The sequence below is a fragment of the Crocodylus siamensis genome, chromosome 4 (genome assembly GCF_052110815.1).
Source record: "Crocodylus siamensis isolate JL-2025a chromosome 4, ASM5211081v1, whole genome shotgun sequence".
Classification (NCBI taxonomy): Eukaryota; Metazoa; Chordata; order Crocodylia; family Crocodylidae; genus Crocodylus; species Crocodylus siamensis.
Window position 1 is genome coordinate 167,126,973 of NC_143398.1, and position 25,581 is coordinate 167,152,553.

At 44.3% G+C, this 25,581-nt stretch overlaps 1 protein-coding gene across 3 annotated transcripts in view; it reads left to right on the top strand.

The window, feature by feature from the left end:
• Nucleotides 1-15,575, top strand: part of PARD3B (par-3 family cell polarity regulator beta) — a 765,403-nt gene extending 749,828 nt beyond the window's left edge. For all 3 annotated transcript variants that reach the window (XM_090044807.1, XM_090044808.1, XM_090044806.1), the window contains exon 24: nucleotides 10,362-15,575. In XM_090044807.1, the coding sequence (XP_089900933.1) occupies nucleotides 10,362-10,722 (361 nt within the window). In that variant the 3' untranslated portion in view covers nucleotides 10,723-15,575. The remainder of the gene's footprint in view (nucleotides 1-10,361) is intronic.
• Nucleotides 15,576-25,581: the final 10,006 nt, after the last annotated feature.

The window sequence follows — 25,581 nt, forward strand, 5'->3', positions numbered from 1 at the left end:
GTTCCTGTGCAAGAGGCACGCATGATTGCTTAGTATTGAGGCTGGGTTACCGATGCCAAGAGGTTAATGACTCACAGGGTATTATGCTATGTCAAATAATGAGTAACATACAAAATGACATGTTGTAATGACTCGCAGCTTAAAGTACCAATCTATGTAAGACCCCTTTAAGCTTGAAAAGATCACAGAGTAGCAACGTCTTGTTCAAAAGAGGTTTCTCTGTTCTGCACATCCCACTAGTGGAGATACACCACGCCTCAGGGCATACGAACAAAACCAGAGGGAAATGACAAGGGAAGATTATTTAAAATAGTTGTTTTGCATGTATTTTGGATAGTCATGGGACACCGACCACAGGCTGTTTGTTTTGTTTTGTTTTGACCCTAATTATCAATGTTCCTGATCTTTTTGAGTAGGGGCTTGAGAAGAAAAAAGAGAAAGTTTTTGCAAAGAGTGGGATTTTCAGAAGTCCCTGAAATTAACATTTTATTATTAACAAAAAATAATAATTAACTTAATTAGGGGCAAAGTTTAGCCAACATGGATTTTTTTTTTTTTAATTCCACCCTAACTTCTTATGGTGGAAGACTACAACCTCTTTGAGATTCTCAGAAGATTTCAGTTACAATAGTGCTGTTCTGTACAAAAGGATGAATTAAAGGTATCATGGAAACCTCACAACATGTTTGTTGCAGTCTCAGGGCAGAGTTTAAAACTTCCCATTCAAATTATTGCCTTCCAGTATTTACTGTTATTTCTGTGCCGTTTCTAGTGCGTATAGAGTTATCAGTAGCTACACATTCTCTTTTGGTCCCAAATTTGGGACCAACTGCCTGAACTTCAACTTCTAACCAATTTAGCAGGTGCTAGTGTTGCCCAGCAACTCTCTGAATTTGGCTCTGTATTTATAGTTTTTATAGTTTATCTATAGTTTGTATACTGCTATAACTACATGAGGATAAGCACCTTTATATTGTTATAACTGCTTCACAGTAGGGGATTGTAGCACTTCACTGACATCTGTTTCTAAACTGTATATCATTATAGCACTACAACAATTGTGTAGACAAGCTCTTTACACTTGGATCAATCAAGAGTGACTGCTGAAGCTTGAGGAGTCGCACCAACTGGTGTAAAACCATAAGTGAGAAGGGAGTCAGACCATAGGTATCTGCTTTGTGTCTAAAACTTACCCCTGCTTGAGTTCTTAACTCACTACACCAGATCGCCTCTCCTTAAAATCCAAATCAAATATGAGTAAAAAGTGAGATCTCTTCCCACTTTTTTCAGCAACATCAGTCATGAAATATCATTATTTTTATGAGCTTGTAAAGCCTATAGAAGTTAAAGCTATGTAATACGCATTGCAGAGTGTTCTGTTAATCCTGTCCAACCGCAGTCGTGCCTGGACCAGGGATGAGGGGCTGGTAACTGGAAACCTGACACTGAAGGAATTCTAAACACAGTCTTGAAACTAAAAACAGCTCTCTCTGCATGGCATGTGCTACATGAGAGCCTGGGATTGTATTAGTTTACGTTATCTGATTTTTTAGCCATGCAGTGTTGATAAAAGAACGGGAGAAGAAAGCACCTCCACCAGCTCTGCCCATAAATAATCTGTGTGTGGTGTGTTTGAGGTTAGTATGACATTGCTAGACATATGCCTTCTGCTGAGAGGTACAAGCATCTCTCACAGACAGCAGCCACTAAGCAAAGTTCTGTTGTGTATTCCTAAGACTAGGATACAAAATTTGATTTCCTGTGACTTTTTAAATGCAAAACCCTCTCCCTCTTATGTGGTAAATTATTGGCCTGAAATTGCAAAGAAAACATATTTTAAGAGTAACCAGACTGTTAATGTATATATACATACATGTAAGATAGACTTTAATGAAGCACAGCACTGTGCAGTGAAGATTTTTTAAACCTGCAATGATATCTTAGGTATATGTGCACTGAATATTAAGCTACTAAAATTCTCAGTGCCACTATATAAAAACAGCACTGCAGTGTCTTTAAATATTATGTATTGAGGGATACAGACTATATAGCCTTCTAGAGCCAGAATTTTTTTTAATGTATATTGGAAGTACCTTTATAAGATCAACTCAAAAAGCTACATCATAGATTTGACACGATAAGATGTATTGTTTAACCCAGGTACTTCTTACATTGAGTCTTCTATTTTTCCTTCTTCTCTATATTCTTTATAGGGTCTTCCTGTAGAGTTAGGGTCCTCCTGGTAAAGAACAGGCAGCTGTCCATTGCAGCGCATACAGTAGGTGTCTTTATTGGGAGCTGTAGGCACAGAGAGAAACCTGTAGTTTTCTCTGGCATTCTAATCACAGGCTGTGCTACCTAATACCACCACCCAGGGTCCCTTTAAATCTCACCCAGATTAAGCAGTCAGGGGAAAGGCTGCAAAGGTGTAGCTTTTCTATTAGCCACCGAGGTCAGGTACAGACATTACACATAAACCAGTATAAGTGACCAAAAACTGGTCTACACCCATAACCGAACAGAAGCTCGGGGCACATAGACTGGTTTAAAAATGGCAGATCCTGGTCTAAGGTAGACCTTGATCAATGAGGTATTAGACTTAATTGTTTTAGGTTAGACTGGTCTATCAAATGTCTGTACCAGATTCATGTTAGGTCACTGCCACCCAGCATCCCAGGCACGTTTGAGGCTCTGCCCACTAGCCTCCTCTTGCAGGGAAATGTGTTAGCACTCATTGGGTGCTCAGCTACTCTGGGCTGTCACAGACACAAGCCATCACAGTCGCAGGCAGGCCACGTGGAGAGAGGCAGGAAGGGAGACTCAAGTTGGGCAGCAGGGACAGAGGGTCTCCATGGAAGGAAAGTTGGGGGTTGGAGGCATGTGCCAGATGGCCCAGGCACTCCAAAGAAAGAGGAATCAGGACCTTAAGAGCTCAGCACCAGCAGCAGCCAAGGGACCTGATTCTTCTTTCTATGGAGTGCCCCTGTTCCTGCTGCCCAGTGCAAGCCTTCTAGGCTGTGCTGGCACATCCTCCAGTTGCTACTGGTGCTGAGCTCCAAGGAGACCAAACCTTTCTTCTACAGAGCGTCTTGTCCTTGCTGCCCTCCTGGGCTGCACTGGGAGCATCCTGCCAGAGCCTGGCACCAGCAGAAGCCAGTAGGAAGTGCCGGTGCAACACAGGAGGCTTGTGCCAGGTGGCAGGGATGAGGGCACTCTGTAGAAGGAAGGATCAGGCCCCTCAGGTGCCGCTGGTTCTGAACTCTTAGGAGCCCAAAATTTCCTTCTGTGAACCACCTGGGTCCACCCCTCATTGGCTACCGGCAGACACCCCCAGCCCCCTGCTGTCACCACAGAGCCTCCCCCATACCTAGCCCTAGGCTTTCAGGAGAGCCCCAGAGAGGTCACCATGGCACGCCTGGCAGCCTGGCCAGTGAGGCTGTGCAAAATGGGCCCTATTCAATTCGGATTTGGACCAAGTTGGGGGTTGTGATTCAGTTCATTGATTCAGATCACTGTCCCCAGTTTGATTCAGTTGAATCCGAATTTCGAATCTGAAGATTTGATGCTTATTCAGAGAATCAGTGATTCGGACATAGACACAGCTTTCAATGTTTTTTCTACATACCTTGAGGTACCAGGTGCAGATCATGAATGCTGCAATGCTATGCTGGAGCAGATGAAGTGTCCCATAGGAGCGTGGGGGGAGAGGGGGGAGCCGCAAGCTTCTAGTTCACTTCTGGGTCTGCTGCCAAGTGGGGTGGGGAGCCACTCCGTGCACCTCAGCATCACAGCATTCACGAGCCACCTGCTACCTAGAGGTATGTAGAAAAAGCTCTGTCTATGTCCGAATCGCCCAATCTTTCCAAATCTCTCTGAATCGATTCAGAGAGATTAAAGAGTCCTCTGATTCAATTTGGATTCAGAGATTCAGCCATCAAATCGGGCTGAATCTCTGCCGAATCAAATCAGGGACCGAAGCTTCGCACAGCCCTACTGGCCAGCAGTGGCAGGTGGTGCATGCTCTAGTGACCTGCTCTGGGACTCTCCTGGAAGCCTAGGGCTGGGGACAGGGGAGGGTCCACAGTGCTAGCAGGGGGTTAGGGGCATATGCCTAACAACCAATCGGGTGGCCCCCACTCCGCTTGCATGCTGGGAGATGTACAGGAGTGCCCCCTGCCTTCTGGCCAGTGCAGGCATCTAGATGCCCCACTGCAAAACGGCTAACATGTTCTGTTTGCTCCTGATCCAGTCTACAGCTTCGAGAAACCTGCAACGGTTTGATCAATTCTGCCCTGGGCTTTTTTAATGTCTCTAACTAGCCTTAGTGTGTAACTCTTTTTGAGGTGAGTTTCAAGAAGTAAAGCAGGGAATTTTCCTTGAGGTAACATTCCTTGCAGTACACTCCTGCTGCACGTAGACTGTAGGAGAGCATTGTCCTCCCTCTGGTGCAGACTGACCTCTGTAATGCTCCCAACCAAACAGAAGCAAAAGAAACTATTTGTCACAGTTAAATCCAAGCACCCAACATGATATGACATCGCACAAACAGCCAATACATCAGTTTGCTTCCCTTTGCTTGTCATTAACCCCTGGGTAAGCTTTTGTGACCGGTGATAAAGGTCACTGCAGATGGGAGTTAATGATGAATAAAGAAAACCTGAAATTATTATTTTTTCTGCTGGGTACTTTACATTAGATATTCAGGCCCAGTCTAGACTATAAAGCTCTCTGATAACTGAAGAATTAAACTAAGACAGTGGAAAGTGCAAGCAAGGGATTTCAAGGGATTTTTAATCAAACTGTGTGAAACATTGTTATTATTGTTATTACTACTATTATGATGATGATGATGAATGCCTATGTAACTTCAGTGGCTAAATAACATTGTGGGTAAAGGAGGACTTTGTTAAAAATTTTGCACCTTCCCACTCAGTTGAAAACAGTCCTGAAACCTCCCAAAATTCTTGCAGCTAGGCCAGAAAAGAGTATACTTGACAATCCTAATATTTTTTTAAGTAAAAGCAAGCAGGAAAAAAATGCATTCAGGTATTATTGGTATTTGTCGGACAAAACCAAAAAATGGCACAGGTATTATTTTTAATCATCTGATCACTATGAATGTGCATATACAGTGTTCAAGCATCAATTTGGTTGTGGTCCTAGTTACAGAAATGGATCAGTTATCAACTGATCAGTATTTTGAAGATCAACAAGTATAACTGCTCACCAGTAAATCAAGGTTGCAATTACTTGGCAAGAAGTGTGGAAAAATGCTTACATTGCTCCTATCTATGATGTGCTATGCTTTCCTTGCAGGAAAACTAATAGGTTTTTCTATCATCACAATAAAATAAACACTTTTTTTTTTAAAGCACCTTACACACATCATGCAGCCATTTTGTGGGAGTGAGTGTTCATGCTGTTCCACTAGGGTCAGTTTTTTCTTTGAAATGGTGCCCCTACTTCCCCACTTTCGACGCACTCCTTTATAAATGGTGCACAAACTAAACTGGACCCACATCATCTGCTGTTTTTCCACTGGGAAAAGGTAGAACTGAGCCAGTCAGCAAAAGGTTTTTGGAGGTGTGAGATCAGTTCCTTCCCATGCCATTGTGTAAGCTTTTTATACCTCCTGCATGCAGCCGCTAGGTACTTTGGCCCCACAGGTCAAACAACTGGCCAAAAATCTGGCAAACAGCTGACAGTCAGAGCAGCTCCTACACAGCATGTTCTCTTAGAGGGCACACTTCTAAGTCAGGCCCTTTTGAGTGCTTGCCCCAATTTGTAGGTTTTGGATAGGTCCCTTGGGTCACTGATTTTCCACTTCAGTTTGTTGGTCTGACCCACAAACTGCAGGTCACTGGGGAGGTGTGAGCCAACCTTCTGAACTCTGAACCCACCAGGAGCCAACAAAAACAGAAAGGGAGGAGAGAAGAATTTCATTAGGGCCTTCACGGAGGAGGCAGTTTCTAAAGAGACCAAATGCTGAGTTATTTTGCTTCTGTTCATAAAAGAGCCCAGTGCCCAGAAAGAGCTACTGATGATTGGTAAGGTGCTGAGGTCGGCTTGCTGTTTTGGGGGTGCTTCATTTATTTAAACCAGTAATTACCCAGATAGGAGAAGGTCAGATAACAATTGAGAGGCTTCCGTGTAGCACCTGCATTGTTTTTCTGGAAGAGTTGTTTTTGGAGCTTCCAGCATTTACTCCTATGTGTGCAGCTTTTCATGGTGACAGCATTTCAGTGCTGGTTGCTGTCTCCGGATGGTTTGCCTTGTTTGTTGGTTTTGTCACTTACAGAAATAATAAACGGTGCATTCAGGCTTGGTCCAGTCTCTTGTTTTTCTATTTGAAGAATTCTTAATGGTGGTCACCATAAAGCTGAGTATGGGGGACTTAAAATTGCTTCTGTGCTCTTGACTTCTTGGTAAACTCAGGAACAGAAACAGACTTGGATTTATGAGTAGCTCACTTGTAACAGAGTCGCATCTATAATGGGTGGGGAAGAACAAATCCTCAGGAAATAGTTCAGTTTTAACATCCTGCCTAGTGCAGGGGGGCTGGACCCGATGATCTTGTGAGGTCCCTCCCAGCCCCTTACAATCTATGAATCCAGGCCTGGAAGTGAACGATGTCCTGGCTGACTCTCTTACCTCCCACCTCACCTCACCTCACCTTGTGGGATTACCCAGGGGAAATGATCTAGGGACCGTAGACTTGAATAAGCCATGAGGATTCCTTCACGACATTCCCCTCCAATCATTCTGCTTCAGCATTGCCAGGAGAGCAGAACCACTGGGTTTTCACAGCCTTTGCTGCCCAAAAGAGACTTCTTTGGAGTGTGCCTTAGCTTTTTTTTTGCTTTTTTTTTCATCCCTAGGGCAGAAAAAATAATACACCCCATAGATTTTCTGAAGGGCTTGCATGTAGTGGAGCTGTGCCAAGCCCCTCCTTCTCCAGCTGCCAGTTCCTCACTCCATGGAAGACTCTTCAAAGGGTCTAGTGTCATGGCTGACATGTCACGTGCATTGGCGATGCGTAGGGGGTGCACGCAGGTGCACATGCACCCCCCTGAGATTGGCGGTGCACCCCCTGCAGAAAGGCGCCACCAATACTTCAGGCAGTGCCTGCGGGCAGTCACCACTCGCCCCCATGCCCTACCACTGACACCACCAGTGGCATCTGTGGGTGGTCCACGATTGCTGCTGGCCGCTGCCAATGCTGCCAGCAGCGTCTGTGGGTGGTCGCCGACCACTGGTCAGCACTTGCCACACACCCCGCACTGCTGACAGTGACGTGGCTGCCTGTGGGAGCTCACGGCTTGATGCCACCATGCTTCCACCACCAACAGTGCCACCGCCACCTGCAGGAGCTTCCCGTGCCCCTTCAGCCACCGGGGCACATTATGTTCATGGTCATGTGTTACAGAACAGGAAAAGATGGATGCAGAAAGGGAGCACCCTGTGTAGGGGCCATTTCACAGGCAACTGGTAGGGGAGGCATGGGGGAGGCCACATGTGTCCCTCCCCCACCCCCCGAGATTGGCACCTGGATCAGCACCATTCAGGACAGAGCAGTATTTTGGCTACACAGGCCAGCAGTGTGTTGAGGGGGGAGAAAGCACTTAAGCCACAGCACAGAAGTATAGGAGTGGATATGGGGCTTTTGGCCCACCCCCAGGCCTGCCCACAAATTGTGCCTCCCCACACTTAGGAGGCACCAGTCACCCCTGGGCCATTTTATGGCTGAACCTGATTTCAGCCTGCCCTAATGGTCCTCTGTGTCTCCTTAGGAAATGGAAGTCCTTATTGTAACATTGGCAGGTATTCACACATTAGCTAGCACAGTGACAATGTAGTAGGCCAGACTTCTGTTTGTGCCAGCACTCAGAATATGTGTCCGGGGTCCTCAGTGGACTTGTATGCAGACTACTGTATCACATCTTCACTACTATAGTCACTGGTGCTAGCTGGGTTAAAGGTACGGTTGGGTCTACCTGCTTACACTACCATACCTTCATTCTCCTGGTAAGCACATCCCAGCATCCCCAAAGACACTCTACTATCCTAAAAATAAGCCTTTCCCCGCACTCCGTTTAAGAAGCTTTGCAGCCTCCTCCTGCTTCTTCAAGCTGTATAAATGTGTAACACTCCTTCCTGCCACATCCAGACCCTTCAGCACAAGGAACATGTGTTGAAGGTGCAACTTATGATACTGGCAGCTCAGTCTAGCAGCTGTTCTAATTGCAAAGTCTACAGAATCTTTTTTGTCACCATTTAAACTTGAAACATTTGAACACCATATATTTGACTTTGCACTGAGAGCTTACTCCTAAACTACCCAGACTCCTGCTGACCTCAGTGCTTTGGGTCAGGTCCCAAGCACTTTTACATTGCTGTGATTTTTTTTTTTAATATGATTAACACAAATTCTGGTGAAATTTAACAGCCAGGAAATATTCTTTAAACCACACAAGCATTATCTTGACAAGTATCTTTTTAAGCATTGCTGTCACCTGACTGTTTATTCTTGGAAAAAAGTAACTAATGCAAGTCTGACACTAACATTTGTTCCCCTTATTTTATCCCTTGACACAGAACAGCTCTGAATGTATAATTTCTCATGCACAGAAACACAGGTGTCCAACCATAAAAAGGTCCTACCTTGCAAAACACAGTGGGGGTGACTAGCATACTGGTTTTGTCTTCGTTCTTACCACCTCTAAGAGAACTATATGGAGCAACTCTTTGGCCTGCTGTGTACATTAGATTTCATGCAGGGTCTAAGTATATGAGTAGAGATACCAATTGTCTCAACACACGTGAGTTAAGAGTCCTTTTAGTATCACAGAGGGTGGCTTCAACCTCTTCAGCACTTTGTCTGGACTGTCTCATGAAAAACCAGGAGTGCCTGTCTTTTATAATGTTCTGTTTTTAAAGTAAAAAGTCTCTGGGGGAAAGAGGGTCCTAAAAGTCCAAGGCCTGGAATTCCTCCCTTCTCTCATTCCATTTTAAACAGGAAACATTTGCACTAAGATATTCCAGGGGGAGAGTTATAGGTTCATTTCAAGGCAGATAATGTTTGTTCATTGCCTATGTCTGTGATTTCCCCCATGGGCTTAAACAAGAAAGCCACATGTGTTTAACTTCATGCAAAACACTTGTCAGTGGGGTCTGGAAGGAGAGCACAGATCAAGATGCTAGGAGCACCCTGAGCAAATTGCTGTGTGAGCAAAACAGAGGAGGTGTGCTGGACAAAGGGAAAGTCATTGACCAATTAGATAACTGCTGTTTAACAGTAAGGATGGGATTTTCAAATGGATAGTTCACAAAAATGTATTTAACCAGCTGACAAGATTGGTCTTGTGCACATAGAGCAGGTGGAATTGATTTACACTTTCAGACTTTCTTTTGGGTCGAAAGCCTGCACTGCTCTAGCTTGTTCTCAAGGAAAAACTCCCACCAACATCAATGGGAGGCTTTGCCTGAGAGAAGTGTAAGAACATTTGTGAGTGGTAAAAAAAAACAAAACAACTCCTAACTGTGCTGAACTTTAGGGGAAGCTCCAGTGACTTATCTACGCAGAACAATTATTTTTGCCATTTAAAAGTATCACAAGTTAAACTGCACGAGGGAGAAATATCAATCCCCCATTAGTGTAAATCCTGGAACTAAGACACAGAAAGGTACAGAGATGACTCTATAGCACATCCTCAGGGATTACATGTTCACATGTTGTTTTTTTCACATGTCCCAGCGCTTGTCAAATCCTTATTGATGCAGACAAGTTACAGAGCTGTCTTAACATCAGGCTCTGCAGATCACAGGAGGGGTTTTGAAACCTCACTGGCAGCTAGCCCATTAAACACAGGTACTGCATCCTGACATCCCTGTTGTTACTTCCAGGAGTTCCAGGGTTTCCAACTATTGTGTTCTGAGAGCTTTATAGTCTGACATGCTGGAAGAAAATGGGGCAGGGCTGGGAGGTGTGAATTTCGTTGTGCGTTAGACTTCTGGGATTTGCACAGCTGTGGACCAACCTTATCTGTTTATCCTCAGGCTCAGATAAGATGGAGTCAAAAATACGTTGTTTAAAGGATCTTTGATTCTATTATGGCAAACATCATAGTTTAGGGAGCTGAAGAGCGCCAGGGCTCTCCATTTGGAAAAGGTCTGTAGGGGGTTCTGGTGTGCTAAAGATTTTGCAGCATGCAGGTGAGAGGTTGCTATTCTCTGGCGATTATGTTTTGACACAGGTGGGACTGTCACTTCTGGCATGGCAGTTCTTTTCCCAAGCAAACTACAGTGGCGTATTGTTGGCTTGGAATGCTGTTTGTTGATAGATGCATTTTCTTCCCCTCCAGGCGTGGACCCGCAGATTCAATGGAGTATTTAGCAGGGCCACGAGTGATATACAAAGAGCGAGATCTTCCTTACTACCAAGGAGGGCAGCCCACTGTGCTCCTCTCTAAAGGCAGCTACTCTCGTGCACAAGACATGAGGGTAGCAGAATTGCGGTACCCCCAGTACTACCAACCCCAACCACTAACCACCCAACACAAAGGACCCCTCCGCCAAGATGTCCCACCTTCACCTCCTCAGTCGCACCGAGCACCAGCATATAATGAAATGGGCAGAGCGAGACACCGTGGGACCAGCCCAGATCAATACCAATACAGACCTCAAGACCCCAGGCAGAAGAATCCCATGACTGCAGCTGTATAGCCTCGAGCTGGACTTCATCAGTGGGGCTGGGAAGGAGGGTGCCTGACATCACCTTTTCCACAGTTGATCACAGCAAGTTTAATTGTTGGTAAGGGTGACCTCTTCCCTGGAGTCATTCTTACTGAGCCAAGCTGCTCAAAGTTTTCTTTTAATGGGGAAACATGACTGTGTCAACGCTAACATGAGGTACTGCATCTTTTAAGTCTGAAGTACCAGACATTCAAATGTGTTCAATACCAGTTAAAAATAAAAAGTGACAGCTGAAAATTAAGTGTACCATTTAGCACAGCTCAGGGCTCTACCACATCCAGTTACATGCACGCACAGCATTCCCTCTGGATAAAACTGGTAGTGTCACAAGAGTCCAATCTGGAGTGACCCCACAGGCCTATTATATTACGGTAGCCTTCTAGTGACAGTACACATATATGCTGCACAATGCTTCCTTCCTCAGAGGATCTTCTCTGGAGCTGGGAATCCTGTGTAGTCTGATGCTGTGTGCATCACTAAGTTTACAGATGTCTTGTACCGTGTTAGGAGCCACATTCCAGGGACATTCAAACCAGCAGTTTTATATTTTGAGAATGCCACAGATGCAGATTTTTAATCTTGCCTTTGTCTTCGTCTTTCTACTCATTTGCTGAAGCATTCATCTTGTAGCCTTCCTGTTTGACAGTTACATATCAAGATCCTCTTTTTCTCTTATTGCAAGCAGCACAGTTGGACTAAAACTAACTTCATCAACTTCACTTGCACACTGTAGAGGGTTTGGACAGAAAAATCCCAAAAGACAATGATAAAGGACTCGGGAACTAAGTGAGACTGTGTGCATGTGTGTTTGTTAGTCACGTAGGCTGCTTACAGATGTGAGAAAACAAATAGTGCTTTACTTTCAGCTCGGTACATGCTTCAGCAGGGCTTTTTGATGATTTCATCTCATAGCTGAATAACTGAATCAGTTTTAGACGAAAGCACTAAAAAGCCCCACTGAAGTACCAAATCTATACAGATGCTGGGGAGCCAGGTTGAACTAATGCAATGCCTCTTCTGGTACAGCACTGTGGTTTTTTAGTTTTTTGGGTTTTGGGGGGAGGGTTTGGGGGGGGATTCACATCTGTCAGCACCCATAGTGCATAGCTCTTAAGTGTAAAGTTGGGGGGCCAGATTCTCAGCAGCTGTCAATGAGCTGAAATTCCTTGACTCCTTGGGAGCTAAACCAATTTGCACCTGCTGAAGATCTAGCCTTCAGTGTAACATACCTGAATTCAGATGTGAGTTGCTACTCCATCAGTTTCTTTGATGGATGAGGGTGGGCAGAGACAGGTTCTTGCCCTACTCTGCCTAGCTTTGTATCAAGGTAACTTCTGCAATATCAATTAAGGTACTGTGAGCCCGCTTGCTGTGTAAGCCTATATTCTAGTCTGTTGCCGTTGTTTTGCAGAGCCTCTGTCATGTGAACTGTCACCTGTTAATGCAGGGCCCGCTGTCTGTCATTGAAAGGAAGCTCAGCAACCAGCAGTGCCTGTTCAGTGCTAAGTGCCAAACAACACAGTTCCCCTCAACAGGGATCTACAGAGCAACGGGAGGTACTTTTAGCCTTCCTGTTTGGCAGTTAGGTATCAAGATCCTCCTTTTAAAAAAGTGACGATGAAGAGAATGAGAAGACCAGAGCTTGCTCAAAAACAGGTGGTGGCCAAGAGAAGCAGAATAAAGGGAGAGTTGTTTTAAACAATGACATTGTTTCAAGGCAGCAAGGCAAGAAGAGGAGAGCTGAGGGAGGAAGCAGGGAAGACAAGGGGAAGGTGCCCTGGGTGCAAGCAGAGAAAGGGTACAAGAGAGAGCCTGTGGCCTTCCATCATCTTGGCACCAGTGTTGGCTCAGTGCTGGTTGGCAGCATGCAGGGCCAGGAGGTGGTGGTGACTGCTCTGCTTCATAGTCATTTGCTACCTTGTCTAAAAGTACTTCAGAGATTTGGAAGCTGATCTCCATGATTTATCATGCCAAGAACGTCTTGGGTAACCGTAGGCGCCAGTAACCTAGCAGCATGTCCCGCATTAGCTCTGAGCCTCCTCAGTACCTTAAACTGCCTTTAGAAGGATTGTAAGGTAGTTAAGGCCCCTCTTTTTTTTAGGGAGAAACCTTGGACCTGGCCGGAGATTTAATTACAAGAGATCTTTGTTGCCTTTTGGCACCCTCGGGTCTGCTGCAAACTGTATCACGCAGGTCACCTCCTAATTATATAGCACATGAAAATTTCATCCTCCTGATGGGAGCCCTTTTTAGTAGATATCCCTGGGAAAGTGCTTCATTAGAGGAGATCTGCAGAGACCAGTGCATGGCGAATAGCCTAATAGCACTAAAAGGGATCAGAGTTTAATCCTAACTAATGTATTAGTCCCTCACTACAGACTGGTGAGAGATTGACAACACCCTAGAAGTCTGGGAGTGTTTCCATCTGGATCCCAATAACCAACTGAGATGGGTTTGTTTAACAGTGTTTGATCTGAGCCATACTGCCTATTGATCGGGATGTCAGGCCTTGGGGCTTTGGTTCATACACATCTCTGTCTGCCAGACAGAGTAGGGAGACAGCACAAGGGAGACAGCCTCTAGTATTATCTAGTATTACACAGCCCACATCTAATGTAGGATTCCTCTTTCTTTTTCTTGGATAGGGGAAGAATGGAGGGACAGTACTGCTTCCTGTCAGATTTGAGAAACTAAAAGGGAGAAAATGCAACTGATTATGAAGCAAATATGTTAAAAGATCCATTCCTACCTTTCTTCCTGTTGCTTGTGCCCTGTGTCTTAGCAGCATGCCTAGAAAGGGTCCTTCTTCAGTAAGAGGGGAGGGAAGAACTACTGGGAGGAAATATGGGTTTGCATATCAGGCTGGACACCTCATGGAGGTTGAGATGTAGCCCATCCACAAATACGAGGCATGGTCTGTCCACAAGTAAACACGCTGTGTTGTGCATGGGCACATGCTGTGTACAGCATTGTTCTTCTCCAAAAGAGCTGTATAAACTCTGGTATTCTCAATCAATAAAGATTTGGCAGCCACAGGGTGGCTACTAGTGGCATGAAGGACCACTTGAAGTGAAGGAAAAACAAATTTAAATGCTTTCCTTTCCCTTTTTTTGAAATATAACTCCAGATGCATTTGATCCAGGTGTAAAGAAACTAATATGTTTGTGACAGTGGCTTTATCAAGCCAGGCCACAATTAAGAGCAGCTCTGAATATAAGCTACTGCTTTATAAATCACTACCTACTAACTCTTCAAATACCACTGCAGCACAGCTTATAGACCTCATTTACAGTATTTCAGAAGCCAGGGCCAAATAAAATCTGGATGGAAACAGCGTCTGGGTTATTTATGGCCTTTGAAGGGCTTGCTCAATTGTCTCTGTGTAACCTGAAACCCTTCTAACAGCTCCCCTTGACTGCAATGGCACCACTTGGTTAAAGCAGACACATCAAACAGAACACCTTCCCAGTAGTTAATCTTACCCAAAAGGCTATTAAATGATGCTTCTGCCTCATGGAGACTTTCTTCCTTTTTCTAAGAAAAGGAGATAGGACTGTAATATATGGACACATTGCATGCCACTGGGAGCGATGAGGGAAGAACGTTCTGACCTGGCTGGGGACAAGAGCAAAAGGTATTAAAGCACATCTCATTAATCTGCAGTGCCATCGTTCTGGAGGAGGGAAACTGCAGTGCACTGGTTTCACATCTTGCAGAGGTACGATATCTCCGAAGTATAGCGTATAGCTAAAGCATATATAGTCTGCTTCTCTGCAATGTAAAATGTATGATTTTAGCACCATATTGTGGAAAAATATGTACCGTGTAGATTTCACAAGGTGCTACAACTGACGGTTGAAAATATACACTTGCAAAATCCAAAAGAGCCGTTAAGTAACAAGTTGCTCTTTTCCCCATATGTCCATATGTTTGGAAAAACTACAAGTCTGAAATGCTCTTGACATGTAATTGCCTCACGCTCCTTTGTCTGAAATGTGCCAATCCAGCAAAAACATTCCTGACGTGAGCTGGGCTTGCAGGGATAGTTTGGGTTTGCTGCAGGCACAGAATGCAATACATTTGCACAACAGTGTAACTCAAAAGTAAACAGGAAAAAGCCACTCACATACAAGGTGGGATGCTTTGATTCCCCAACTCTGCTGATAGAGGACAGTCTGGGTTTCTGCTCCTGGTGAAGGAGCAACTGGACTGTGTAGCTGAAAGATTTAGAGATACAAATAGAAGCTGATGATTTTCTGAATGACCGAGCACTAGTGATCCACTGATACTGGCCTGCAAGGAAATATTACCACTATGATGTATTATTGTGAGGGTTCTCCATGGGCATTGCAAAGATGCCTTTCTGAAAAAGGGAAGGAACTAAGAGTAAAAACCACCCTTCTTCAGCCCTAACCTCAAATTCACTCTACTTTCCTGAACCAGAACAAGCATCACAATGCTGCCTAATTTCTATAGAGTGAAAGTGCTACCTCTGCATCTTCTTCAAAGATTTGGTTTTTCACAGAGTCAGCATTTGGAGGGAATTCCAGCTGATTATTATTCTTGGGCCTCATCTTGAGGCTTCCCCTGGAGTTCAGGGTGCTTATTTACCTCCCAGGATAAGGCCCCCAGCTTGCACCCGTGATCGCAGATGTTTGCAAGAAAATTCTGACTTTATGTGCAGGGTCTGTAAGTTTACTATCATCAGATAAAACAGAATGGTCTGTTTGTAAGTCACTTTTCTATTATATCATGGCGGGGGGGGGAGTTTATAATATCTGACTATACTCATGTGTATTGAATAATAAAAATAATTGCAAAATCATGCTTGTTTGTCTTGGGGGAGAAATTCAACACACAATGAGATTTTTTTTGGTACCACATAAAGATTTTGAATTTTGTTGTTGTTGTTATATATGGCTATATAAATTTTACCTGTTTTATTTTGCATTAAAATAAAAGCTTTACGACTATAAGCAATCCCACATGTTGATTTTTTCAGCTGCTTTCATCTGCAAATTCATCATTTCTGTGTTGTGATCTTGTCAGATTATCATTGTTGTGCCCATTCAGAATTTGTGGAAGAACTTCAGTGAAAACCCAGCAAACTGTAGGGCCTGTTGATAGTGACTCATGAGAGTCCAGAGGAGAACCACATGCATGATCAGAGGTCAGGAAAACAGATCTTACGACGACAGGCTGAGAGCCGTGGGACTCTTTAGCCTGGAAAAGCGTAGGCTCAGGGGTGATCTGATGGCCACCTATAAGTTTATCGGGGGTGACCACCAGGATCTGGGGGAACGTCTGTTCACCAGAGCGCCCCAAGGGATGACGAGGTCGAACGGTCACAAACTCCTGCAAGACCGTTTCAGGCTGGACATAAGGAAGAATTTCTTTACTGTCTGAGCCCCCAAGGTCTGGAACAGCCTGCCAGCGGAGGTGGTTCAAGCACCTACATTGAACACCTTCAAGAGTAAATTGGATGCTTATCTTGCTGGGATCCTATGACCCCAGCTGACTTCCTGCCCTTTGGGCAGGGGGCTGGACTCGATGATCTCCCGAGGTCCCTTCCAGCCCTAATGTCTATGAAATCTATGACACTTAACTCCTATTTTGTCTTGAGTCTGCACTGAAGCAGCATTCACAGTATCATGCTTTGTGGATGTTCTGGTGCTTTCCAAATGAGCATTGAAGTTAGCCCACTGGTACACTAACTGAACTTCTGTTAGGTTGATTTTATTTTGCCCCTCTAAATTTAGCACCAAATTTTATTTGTATTCACCACTTTCATGGTCTCGTTCTCAGTTGAGGCATAGCATTGCTGTGTACTATGTAACAGCATTCTACCTGGCTGAGTTTCTTTCAAAGGGATGGCTAAGAGGCTTCCTTTCCATAGGCTCCTTGCACATCTTGCTTAGGTTGAGTCCTTCCATTGAAGGCTACAACCTTATTATTAACATGCTGAGAAGTTTGTACAAGCCTGAATCTTTGCAGGATTGGGACCACTTTTTGTAGTATGTGTGTATGTGTAGGGATTCAGGCAACCATGTTATATGTATATTCAAAATAGAATACAAAAATGTTTAACATTTAGGAGAAAAATCACTAGAATGAAATCAGTAAAGAGGTGAGACTTATGATTAATTTTCTGTTTTTCGTCAAGGAATCAGAAGAAATGAAGTGGGGGGAGGGTGGCAAACTAGAAGGACTGAAAAGAGGAGTATTAAGGTTTTAAAAAGCTGGGTATAGCAAAAGTTGTGATTGTAGTTCAGTGCAAACATGTGCAGCACTCAAGTATATTCAGAGCATTTAAATGCAGATTTTGACATTTATCCCCAAGACAGTCAGCAGGCAACACTGAGTCAGTTTTAGCACATATTAAATTATAATCCATGTAGAAAGCAGTGTTGAAAGGTTTCCAGTCACATAGGTTACACTCTTAGCTAAAAAGCTGGGCAGGTAGATAAAAATTCTGATGCCTCAATTCCTCCCTCTGCTTGAAGATCTACAGAGAACTAAGAAGATACATCCCAAAGTACATTAAGTGCAGAAAACTTGTTGATTATGATTTCACAAGTTATCTGGCTTCTCTAGCTAATTGTTTTCTAAGGTTTCCCAACTGTTCCTTCTCTTCAGCTAGGAACTGGGCTTGCAGGATATTTCAAGACTATTATCTTTGGACCTCCAATCACAACCATATCTCTGAAAAGAGAGTTATGTGAAGTTTCAGCCAATTGATTCTCATTCATTTTAATGAGTCACGCAGCTAGAACCTTGTGCAGATCTTAATTCTAGGAAAATAATCCATCCATTTATAGAGTGCCTTTCATAGCAGAGGATCCCAAAGCTGGGTGTCTAACATAATATGGCAATTACTCACCCACCACTGAAATGCAGTCTGCCCAGTAGAATGTGGCAACACTTTAACAATACCCAGCAATGCTGCATAACAATCATAGTTCAGGAAGTAATTTCAGCTGTGATTGGAGGGAGACTTTCAGAAAGCACAGTGTAATTATCTGTGCTGGAATGCAGCTCTGATACTCTTGTAACCTAATGGAAGGTGTCGTGGGATCATATTAATCACACATGGCCAAGACCTCATCTTTATGTCTCATGAAAAACAAGCTCAGAAGCTGCTTCTTGAGTATTATGTTCCACGCTCCCTTGAAATGCTGTGACACTGCAGCAGACAGCATTCTGGGGCACCCAGGCATAGCTTTCCCAGAGTGCTTTGCTTTGATGCTGCAGCATGTTCAAGGCAGAGGGGACTGGGAAACAATCCAGCACCAATTTGCCTCCCTAGATCCTATTACAGGTAAGAAAACTTTGTCTCAGCTACCCTAGAAGATCCCGTGTCTGCAGTAGGGAGCCTGACAGACAACTCCAGAGACATAATTCTTTTAGGAGCGAAAAAGTAGAGACGCAGGTAAAGGCGCTGAATTTTAACACAAGAAGGACAATGGGGGAGGAAGGCAATGAATTAGAATATATGGCACCGGCAGGTAGGGGAAATTGATCAGGAAATGGCAAAGAGAAAGCATGGTGGATATGCAAGATGGGCAGTGGAGCTCTCTGGTGTCATTGCCTATCCAATTTTCACTTTACCTCATACTGTAGTTCTGTGCTAACTCCAAAATCATGCAAGCTTGTGACTACTTTAAAGCAGGGCTGTTCAATTGGCAGTCCACAGGCTATATGCAGCCCCCAAGGAATTAACATGCAGACCTCAGGCTCCTGGTCTGGGTGGCTGTTCCCCCCATCACTCTTCTGCTACTGCTGTCAGGTTCCCCCCTCCCTCCTCCAGCTTCTGCTGCTGCTGCCCCTACCTCTAGGGCTCAGTGCCACCTTGCAGTGCAGCTGCCAAGGCTACCAGCTAGCTATTTCTAGGCTTGGCAAGCAGAGAACTTGGCTGTAAGTGAGAACTGCTGATCATATAACCAAATCCTAGGGTCAACTCCTGTTCTGCCTCTTGCAGGGCATGTCTACACATAATGCTACATTACCATAGCAACGCACTATGGCAGCATAGCATCTGCAGGCATCTACATGCGACCAGCAGCTACTTCACAGGATAGTGATGCGCTCCACTGGTATAGCACACCGCTACGGCAAAGTAGCTACTAAAATAATCGTGCACCGCACGTACAGCACAGTATGGGCTTTACTGCACCATGATTTAGTACTTCCTTATGGAAGTACTAAATCACGGCGTAGTAACAACATTATTATAGTGGCACATGTAGACATGCGCCCACAGTGGATTTAAGCATCTAAATGTGAGCCTATTTCACCCAGCTCAAGGGTCTGAAATATCATTTATGTTACTACTTTTGCATCCTGGTGCATCTTAAGCTTAAGACTAATAAATCGCAAAAAGCAGTGAGGAGTGAGAGGCCCCATGCACCTTTAGTATTAAAGTTTTTTCAGGGTCTTGAGCATAGTGCAGTCAGATTACATGTAAGCACCTAAATCCATTTAGGTGCCAAGAGGATAAAATAAGCCAATTGTTATCTAGCTGCACCAAACAATTGTTAGGTTAGACTGTAAACTTGAGGAATCAGGGTAATGGACTGGGACACAATATGGACTGGGACTTTCTGTCATCATAGAGAGGGGAAGTAATGTTTGGTGGTTTTTTTATCAGCAGCTCAGCAATAAAGATGGAAATAAGAAGTCACTAGCCCAAATGCTATTTCACCTCTGAAACGCCAAAGTGCAATCTTATTCCACCTACTTGAGACACTGAAAAATGATTAAGGCAAAAGGCACTCTGCTTTTTTTATGACTTGGTCTTAAGTTTAAGATGAAAGTGTATTGACCTGCTAGTTTTTCAGGACATTGAGCAGGGTGGAATAGGACTGCCTATGGGCTTTAGACATGAAATAGGATCTACCTGCTAATGTTCTTTCTCATATAGAATGAGCCCCTCAGATCTATGGTGACCCAAAGCTCTGTCATCTGTGATCCATCTCAAACTTAACACTGTTTTTGAGGACACCCAGTTGATCACAGTGTTCAAGATGGGATTAAGGTCTGAATGGCTTCTAAAAATGTGTCTGACAAGCTATGCCTCTCCACCCCCACCTCAAACCCCCCTGACTGTGCTCACAGCAGAAAACTCAATGTAAAGGAGACTGGGATGGAAACCGCCCTGCATCACTTTTCCAGGAGAACATCTGCATCTGAAAGAAAATAATTTCTTGGAAAACGTGCAGCAGAATAAAATTGCAAAATAAGACATTCAATGAGAATTCTATATAAAACCATGCCCTTTGCCTCCAGCAGGTAATGAATAAAAATGATATCAAGAAGCAATGAACATTCAATGTTTTATATTTAAAATACGTTTTGTGAGGAAAACAATGCAGTATAGAAATGGGACTGAAAGGTTCTTAAAGATAATGCCAGAAACTGCAAGCTGTTAGCTGTATTGTCATATAAGTTTCAAGGTGTAGGTTTTTAATTTTCTCTTATGAATCACAGAAGCTGTGGTGAAAGCTGCCATTAAAATTCATTACAAGAAATGTAAACTTACATTAAAATCTATTCCAATCTTCTCTGAATTCTTGGACCTATTAGTAAGAACTGTCTACTTCTCTGACAAACCTTACCCTATGCAGTGTGATTTAATCTAGGAGATGCTTTGCCAAATTGCAGTTTTTCATGCATCACATCCTTGAAATCCCAAAAAATCAAAAAAGAGCAAGAAACAACACCGCACTAAATAGTAGCTTAAATTTTAAAAACAGCAAGCTAAAGTTGTAAGAGACTGCCTCAACTACTGTTATTTGGCAAGTACAAAAAAATACATACATATAAAACAGGTTTGAAAAGATGGCTTGAATAAGACGGGAGAGGACTCGCTGATCTCTTTGTATATACCAAATCCAAGCTGTTTTCTACCATCTCCTCTGAGACAAGATGCACTCAGTTGAGTGGTGATATGAACAGGGCTGGAAGATGAAAGCTGGGGAAATTGGTGAAATGATCTGGCTTCAGGTGGGTCTTACAAGCCAAGCACACGCAGCAAGAACAGCAGACAGGTTGTAAGATAAGTCAGCTTTCCGTCTGCCGTGGTCCCCTGCCATAAACGGTGCTAGAAAATAGTATTTGTGGGGACTGAGCAGTGCAAAGTGTGCCCGCCTAACCCTGCTCCTCCCTCCTGCAGGCTCCTTTCAGGGATGGTGCATGCTGGTGCTGTGTGTGTGGCAGCAGAGGAGCGCACAGCAGGGGCACTGGGGGTGGCAGCAGTGGCACTGGAGCTACTGTCACTGGCCTAGTTTGTGAGGGCTAAGCCCATTAGCCCCAGCCTTCTGCCACCTATGTCCCCTGCACTTCCATTTAATTACATTGGTGTGAGCAATGTACATGTCGTGCAGTCAGAGACCAGTTGCCTTTTGTGGAGTAGCCCTTTTGCTCTGCTCTAGTTATGTAAAAAAGAAACCCAAAGGAAGCAGGTGCCATGCCCAAAGTCAGTCCTATTCACCTGCCACTTTTTGAACTATTCCCTGTTTAAAGATATTCCCCAGGTGGCACAGGGCTGCCAGAATGTCCTTATGATACAGCCTCTTTCCAGGCATCATAGAGAGAGAAGAAGAAAGTATAGCCCTCAGCTTGAGTCAGCTCTGCACCATTGTTTATCAAGAGAATCATGGCCCTGCTCTGTGCTCATTCCAGTGTGAATGAGCATAGAGTCTGCTGTGTGTTAAGAAGTAGACAGAGCCTGGGCTTATGTTGTCTCTCATGGAAACTTTCTGCATGTCCTTTCAGTATTGTTTTTCCTCTGAAATTAACTTTCCAGACTGAAGTGCATGTATTGCTTTTTTGTGCAGAAGAGAAAAAAGCTGAGAGCTGGAGACATGTGGCCAAATTTGCTGCCCCGTTAAGAATTCTCTTCTTGACTCAGGCAAAAGTGGACGTAATACCAACTTACCTGGCAAATGGAAGATTTTCTCAGTGTCAAAACATCTGCCTGGTGGCATACGACCACTGCAGTGCCTCCTAGACAACCCTGCTCTCAGCCCATACTGGAGTGGGCTTGTCCATGGAATATAGCCAAGAAAAAGTACCAGTATATGCTCCATCAAACCTTGGTTGCTCAAACAATGTCTTACAGGGTCTGTCAAAGCCCTGGATGGTTGGGTGGCTCTAGCATCATTACAAAACAAGGCCAGCACTCCTCCCTTGAATGACCTTTACAAACGTAGCTGGGCCATGAATTTAGCCTGTGACAGGGCCAGCAGCCTTTAGAACTTCAGGGGAGTGAAGATGAACTCCAAGTGATGAGGAATTACTATTGCTATTATTTATTTTCTTTGTTTTGCAGTAGGTAGCATCCTGGGTGTTTTGCTTGATTGTGCTGAGCACTGCAGCAACAGAAAGACAATCTGCTCAAGATCTAAATTATTTTCATGTGCAGCCAGGAAAAGAAAGAAACGGGAGAAGTGTGATCCTACAGCACAGGCAGTTCAGCTGTTGACTTCAATGGGTTCATGATAAGACCCTTTTGAGCTACAAGAACTCAGGCACAGATGTGCCTCAGCACTAAGTTGGAGTCCAATTCTCCTTTTTTGGTGTAAGTTGGAAGAAATTCCATTGACATCTTTAATGTGACACTCGTACATAGAGGCCTCATACTTGAAATGAACCTGACTTGCAATCTATTAATAAGTCAGTGCAGAACAGTGTCACATCAGCTTTTTGAACTGTAATTGGAAGCAGGTGAAGGAGGTTGATTGAAATCTTTTCACTGTCTCTGGTTTACATCTTTTCACCACTTTATGCTAGATCTAAAAATGAAGCCACAAGTCGTAATAATATCTTAGTCATTTTTACACACTAAATGCTGGGAGAATTACTGTGGGGAAGGGGAGGGTGGATTAATTGCTTGCCGCATAGTTAATTAAAGATTCCTGGTGTTAGCCAACATGGCAGTCATTGTGTTCCTTGGCTTCAAGTTCTTAAGCCTCAAATCTTCTGGGGGTGGGGAGAGGGGGGGGAAGAGGTATAATGTCCATTTTATGGAAAGTGAAATGGTGGGATGGGGAAATGAAGATCAATATGGTCAGAAGTGGCCTCTGATAGACAATGCCTCTTTTGGACATCCAATTTGAGACAGCTTGGGTCTCATTTTCCAAAGTTGCTAAGCACCGATAACCCTGAATGACTTAAACTGTAGCTGTGGTACTCAGCATCTTTGAAAAACTAGACCCAAGCAGTCTTAGGCTGAGCACCCACAATCCAGACCTAAGTGACTAAGTCATAGTTACCAAACATAAGAGGTAGCAAAGCCAGAGATGCAATTCAAGATCCCTGACAGCCAGCCCTTTTGGGATTGCTGCTTCTGCATCAGAAATGAAGCAGGCATGTTACAAATTAGGCACATTTATTTAGAGGAGACCCATCTCTGTTACGTTGCAGCTCTGTGGGCTTTTAGCTACTGTTACCCCTTTTTGACCTGAGCAGATCCCTGTAGATTGCCTGGATTGCTGAAGAAGTTGGGTATCTTTGATGCAGTCTTGTTAATTTACAAAGTCCTGTTTCTCTGACCCCGGGAGGAATCAAACAATAGGAGAGAATTCCTTTGCTCACAGTTCCAAGCCTCTTTCAACGAGCACTGAGCCCATAAGCTCTCTCCTTTAGTTTTTCCGTGAGACCATACTACCATTACTTCTGTGACTATGCCCAGGGCTTCCTTGTTGCCTTCTTCTCTCAGGTTTTCTGGTCTTACTGCTGACCTCTCTGCACCAGAAGCAAGGCCTCTTCTATCTTTTTACTATATTCACACACAGCAAGAGACTGATTTGTTTTGGAGCTGAGAGGCTGGGCTTGAAAACTAAAGAATTTGAGGTTGACCAAAAGAGTTGCCCTCAACCAACTGAAGCCATGTGAGCTGCCCCTTCCTATCTGCATCTTGTCTCAAGGTGTGCAACTAAAAGGTCCGTATTGTGCTTTCTGTTCCTTGAGTAGAGCCCTTCTAGGCTCTTCTTCCATATTTGACTCCAATTACAGGCAACAGAGACAGGAAGAGGGATACATAAAGGCCAGAAATCAGGAACAGGGAATTCTGGGATTGTTGACTGATGCAAGACTTTTTTAGGGTGACCCCTGCAGCACCTATGTGAGTTCTGTGCACTTGTGCTAGGGGGGCTGGCTGGCTGGTGGAAGGTAAGTGGGGGTCATTTTCACCAGCAAGTATAGCAGCATGTCCAGTTCAAACTGAACTGCCATTGGAAATGAAGGATAGGGTTTTAGAGTGCATATGTGGCTGGTGAGTATGGGCTGGAGAATTCCCCAACTATCAGGGTTTGCATAGCTCAAAGCTCTGCTTTTGCTGTATTTGTCTTGCATTACATGATTATGCCTTAAAAAAAAAAAAGGGGGGGGGGGGTTTGCAAGGCCAGATATGAGATTGTTTGTATGGGCTTTTTAAACTTCATTTTTATGCTGAGGTTTGGTCTCTGTTTATTTCTGTTTATGTTAGCAATGAACTGATGTTTTACTACGATCATGTTTTCAGAGAGCTGAAATTCTATTTTGCTGCCAAAGCATGATAGCTATTAAATGATTCTAATATTCTCTGATTTTATTGCCAGTACATGTTTTTAAAGTAAATTGGCTGTCTTAAAAGTCACTTCCTTTGTTCTCTGGCCATACATGAATAGTTGCCATTTGAAAAGGAAGAGGTTTGGGGGGCCCATGAAAACAAAACCAAGACCCGCCTGAGCTTCCTTCCCCTGCTCTGTCTTTACCTCATGTGGGTGTGGGGTGGATTTGAGGTATCTATACCTCAGTGGGCATGTCTACATGTTCATTAATGCACCATCAAGGCTGTCTCTAGTGGGGAGGGGGTAAATCGGGGCTACTGCCCCAGGCCCTGCGCTTTGCGGGGCCCTGCAGAGCTGGGTGGAGTGGGTGCAGTGACTGCGCCTCCACTGCCAGCTTTGCATCCAGCTGCTCACTACTCCCCCCACCGTCGCCACCATCACCGCTGCTGCCAATGGTGATGGCAGCTTCTTCAGGTCCAGGGCACATGGGATCAGAGCAGGGGTGGGGCCCTGCATGGGCTGATTTGCCCTGGGCCCCATACCCTGCTCAGGTTGGCTCTGGCACCATAATTACTGTGCATTAAGTTTAGTACCTGTATTACCAGGTACTAAAATCAAAGGCCAGTAACCAGTGGCTTTTGGTGTGATGTGCTAATGCAAAGTGCATTTAGCGTCTCATGTAGATGCATCCAGCATCACCCTCCTCAATCAACTTGCTGCTGAGACTCCTGCCGTTGGGTCACAGTGTACTGTCGTGTTGCTGCTAAATCTGGCATGGAGTGTGCCACAGCAGTGGCAGGTAGAGATGGCCTGATTCTCTGATGGCCTATCTTGCCTCCCCACAGGCCTTCTGCAACTCCTCCTTTGTCTGGCGTCGTTTCATATCCCCTTTGTAACCTAGCATTTGCATCTCCTTTGCAACAAAATCCTAATTCTGCAGTCACCCCATAGCTGGCTTGCACTACCCCTTCTTTCCAAAAGCTGAGGAGATCCAGGACTTCTTTCCTGATCCAGAAAGCAGCCAGAGATTTAGCTTGAGCTCTGACTTTATATAGGCTGGTCCTATCTTTTTTGTAGAAATGGCTTAGCAGGAAAAAATGCTTTTCCAGAACATGCTGGTGAATTATAAAGGGGTGGGTTAGTTTGGTTTCAAATTAATCTGATCCTGGAGTAGTGGGATTCAAAACAGTGACTAGTGATACCTGTTGCGGGGACTGGAATATTGTGGGGTTTTTGCCAATGGACTATTTTACAGGTACGGCAGTGTTCACACAGAAGT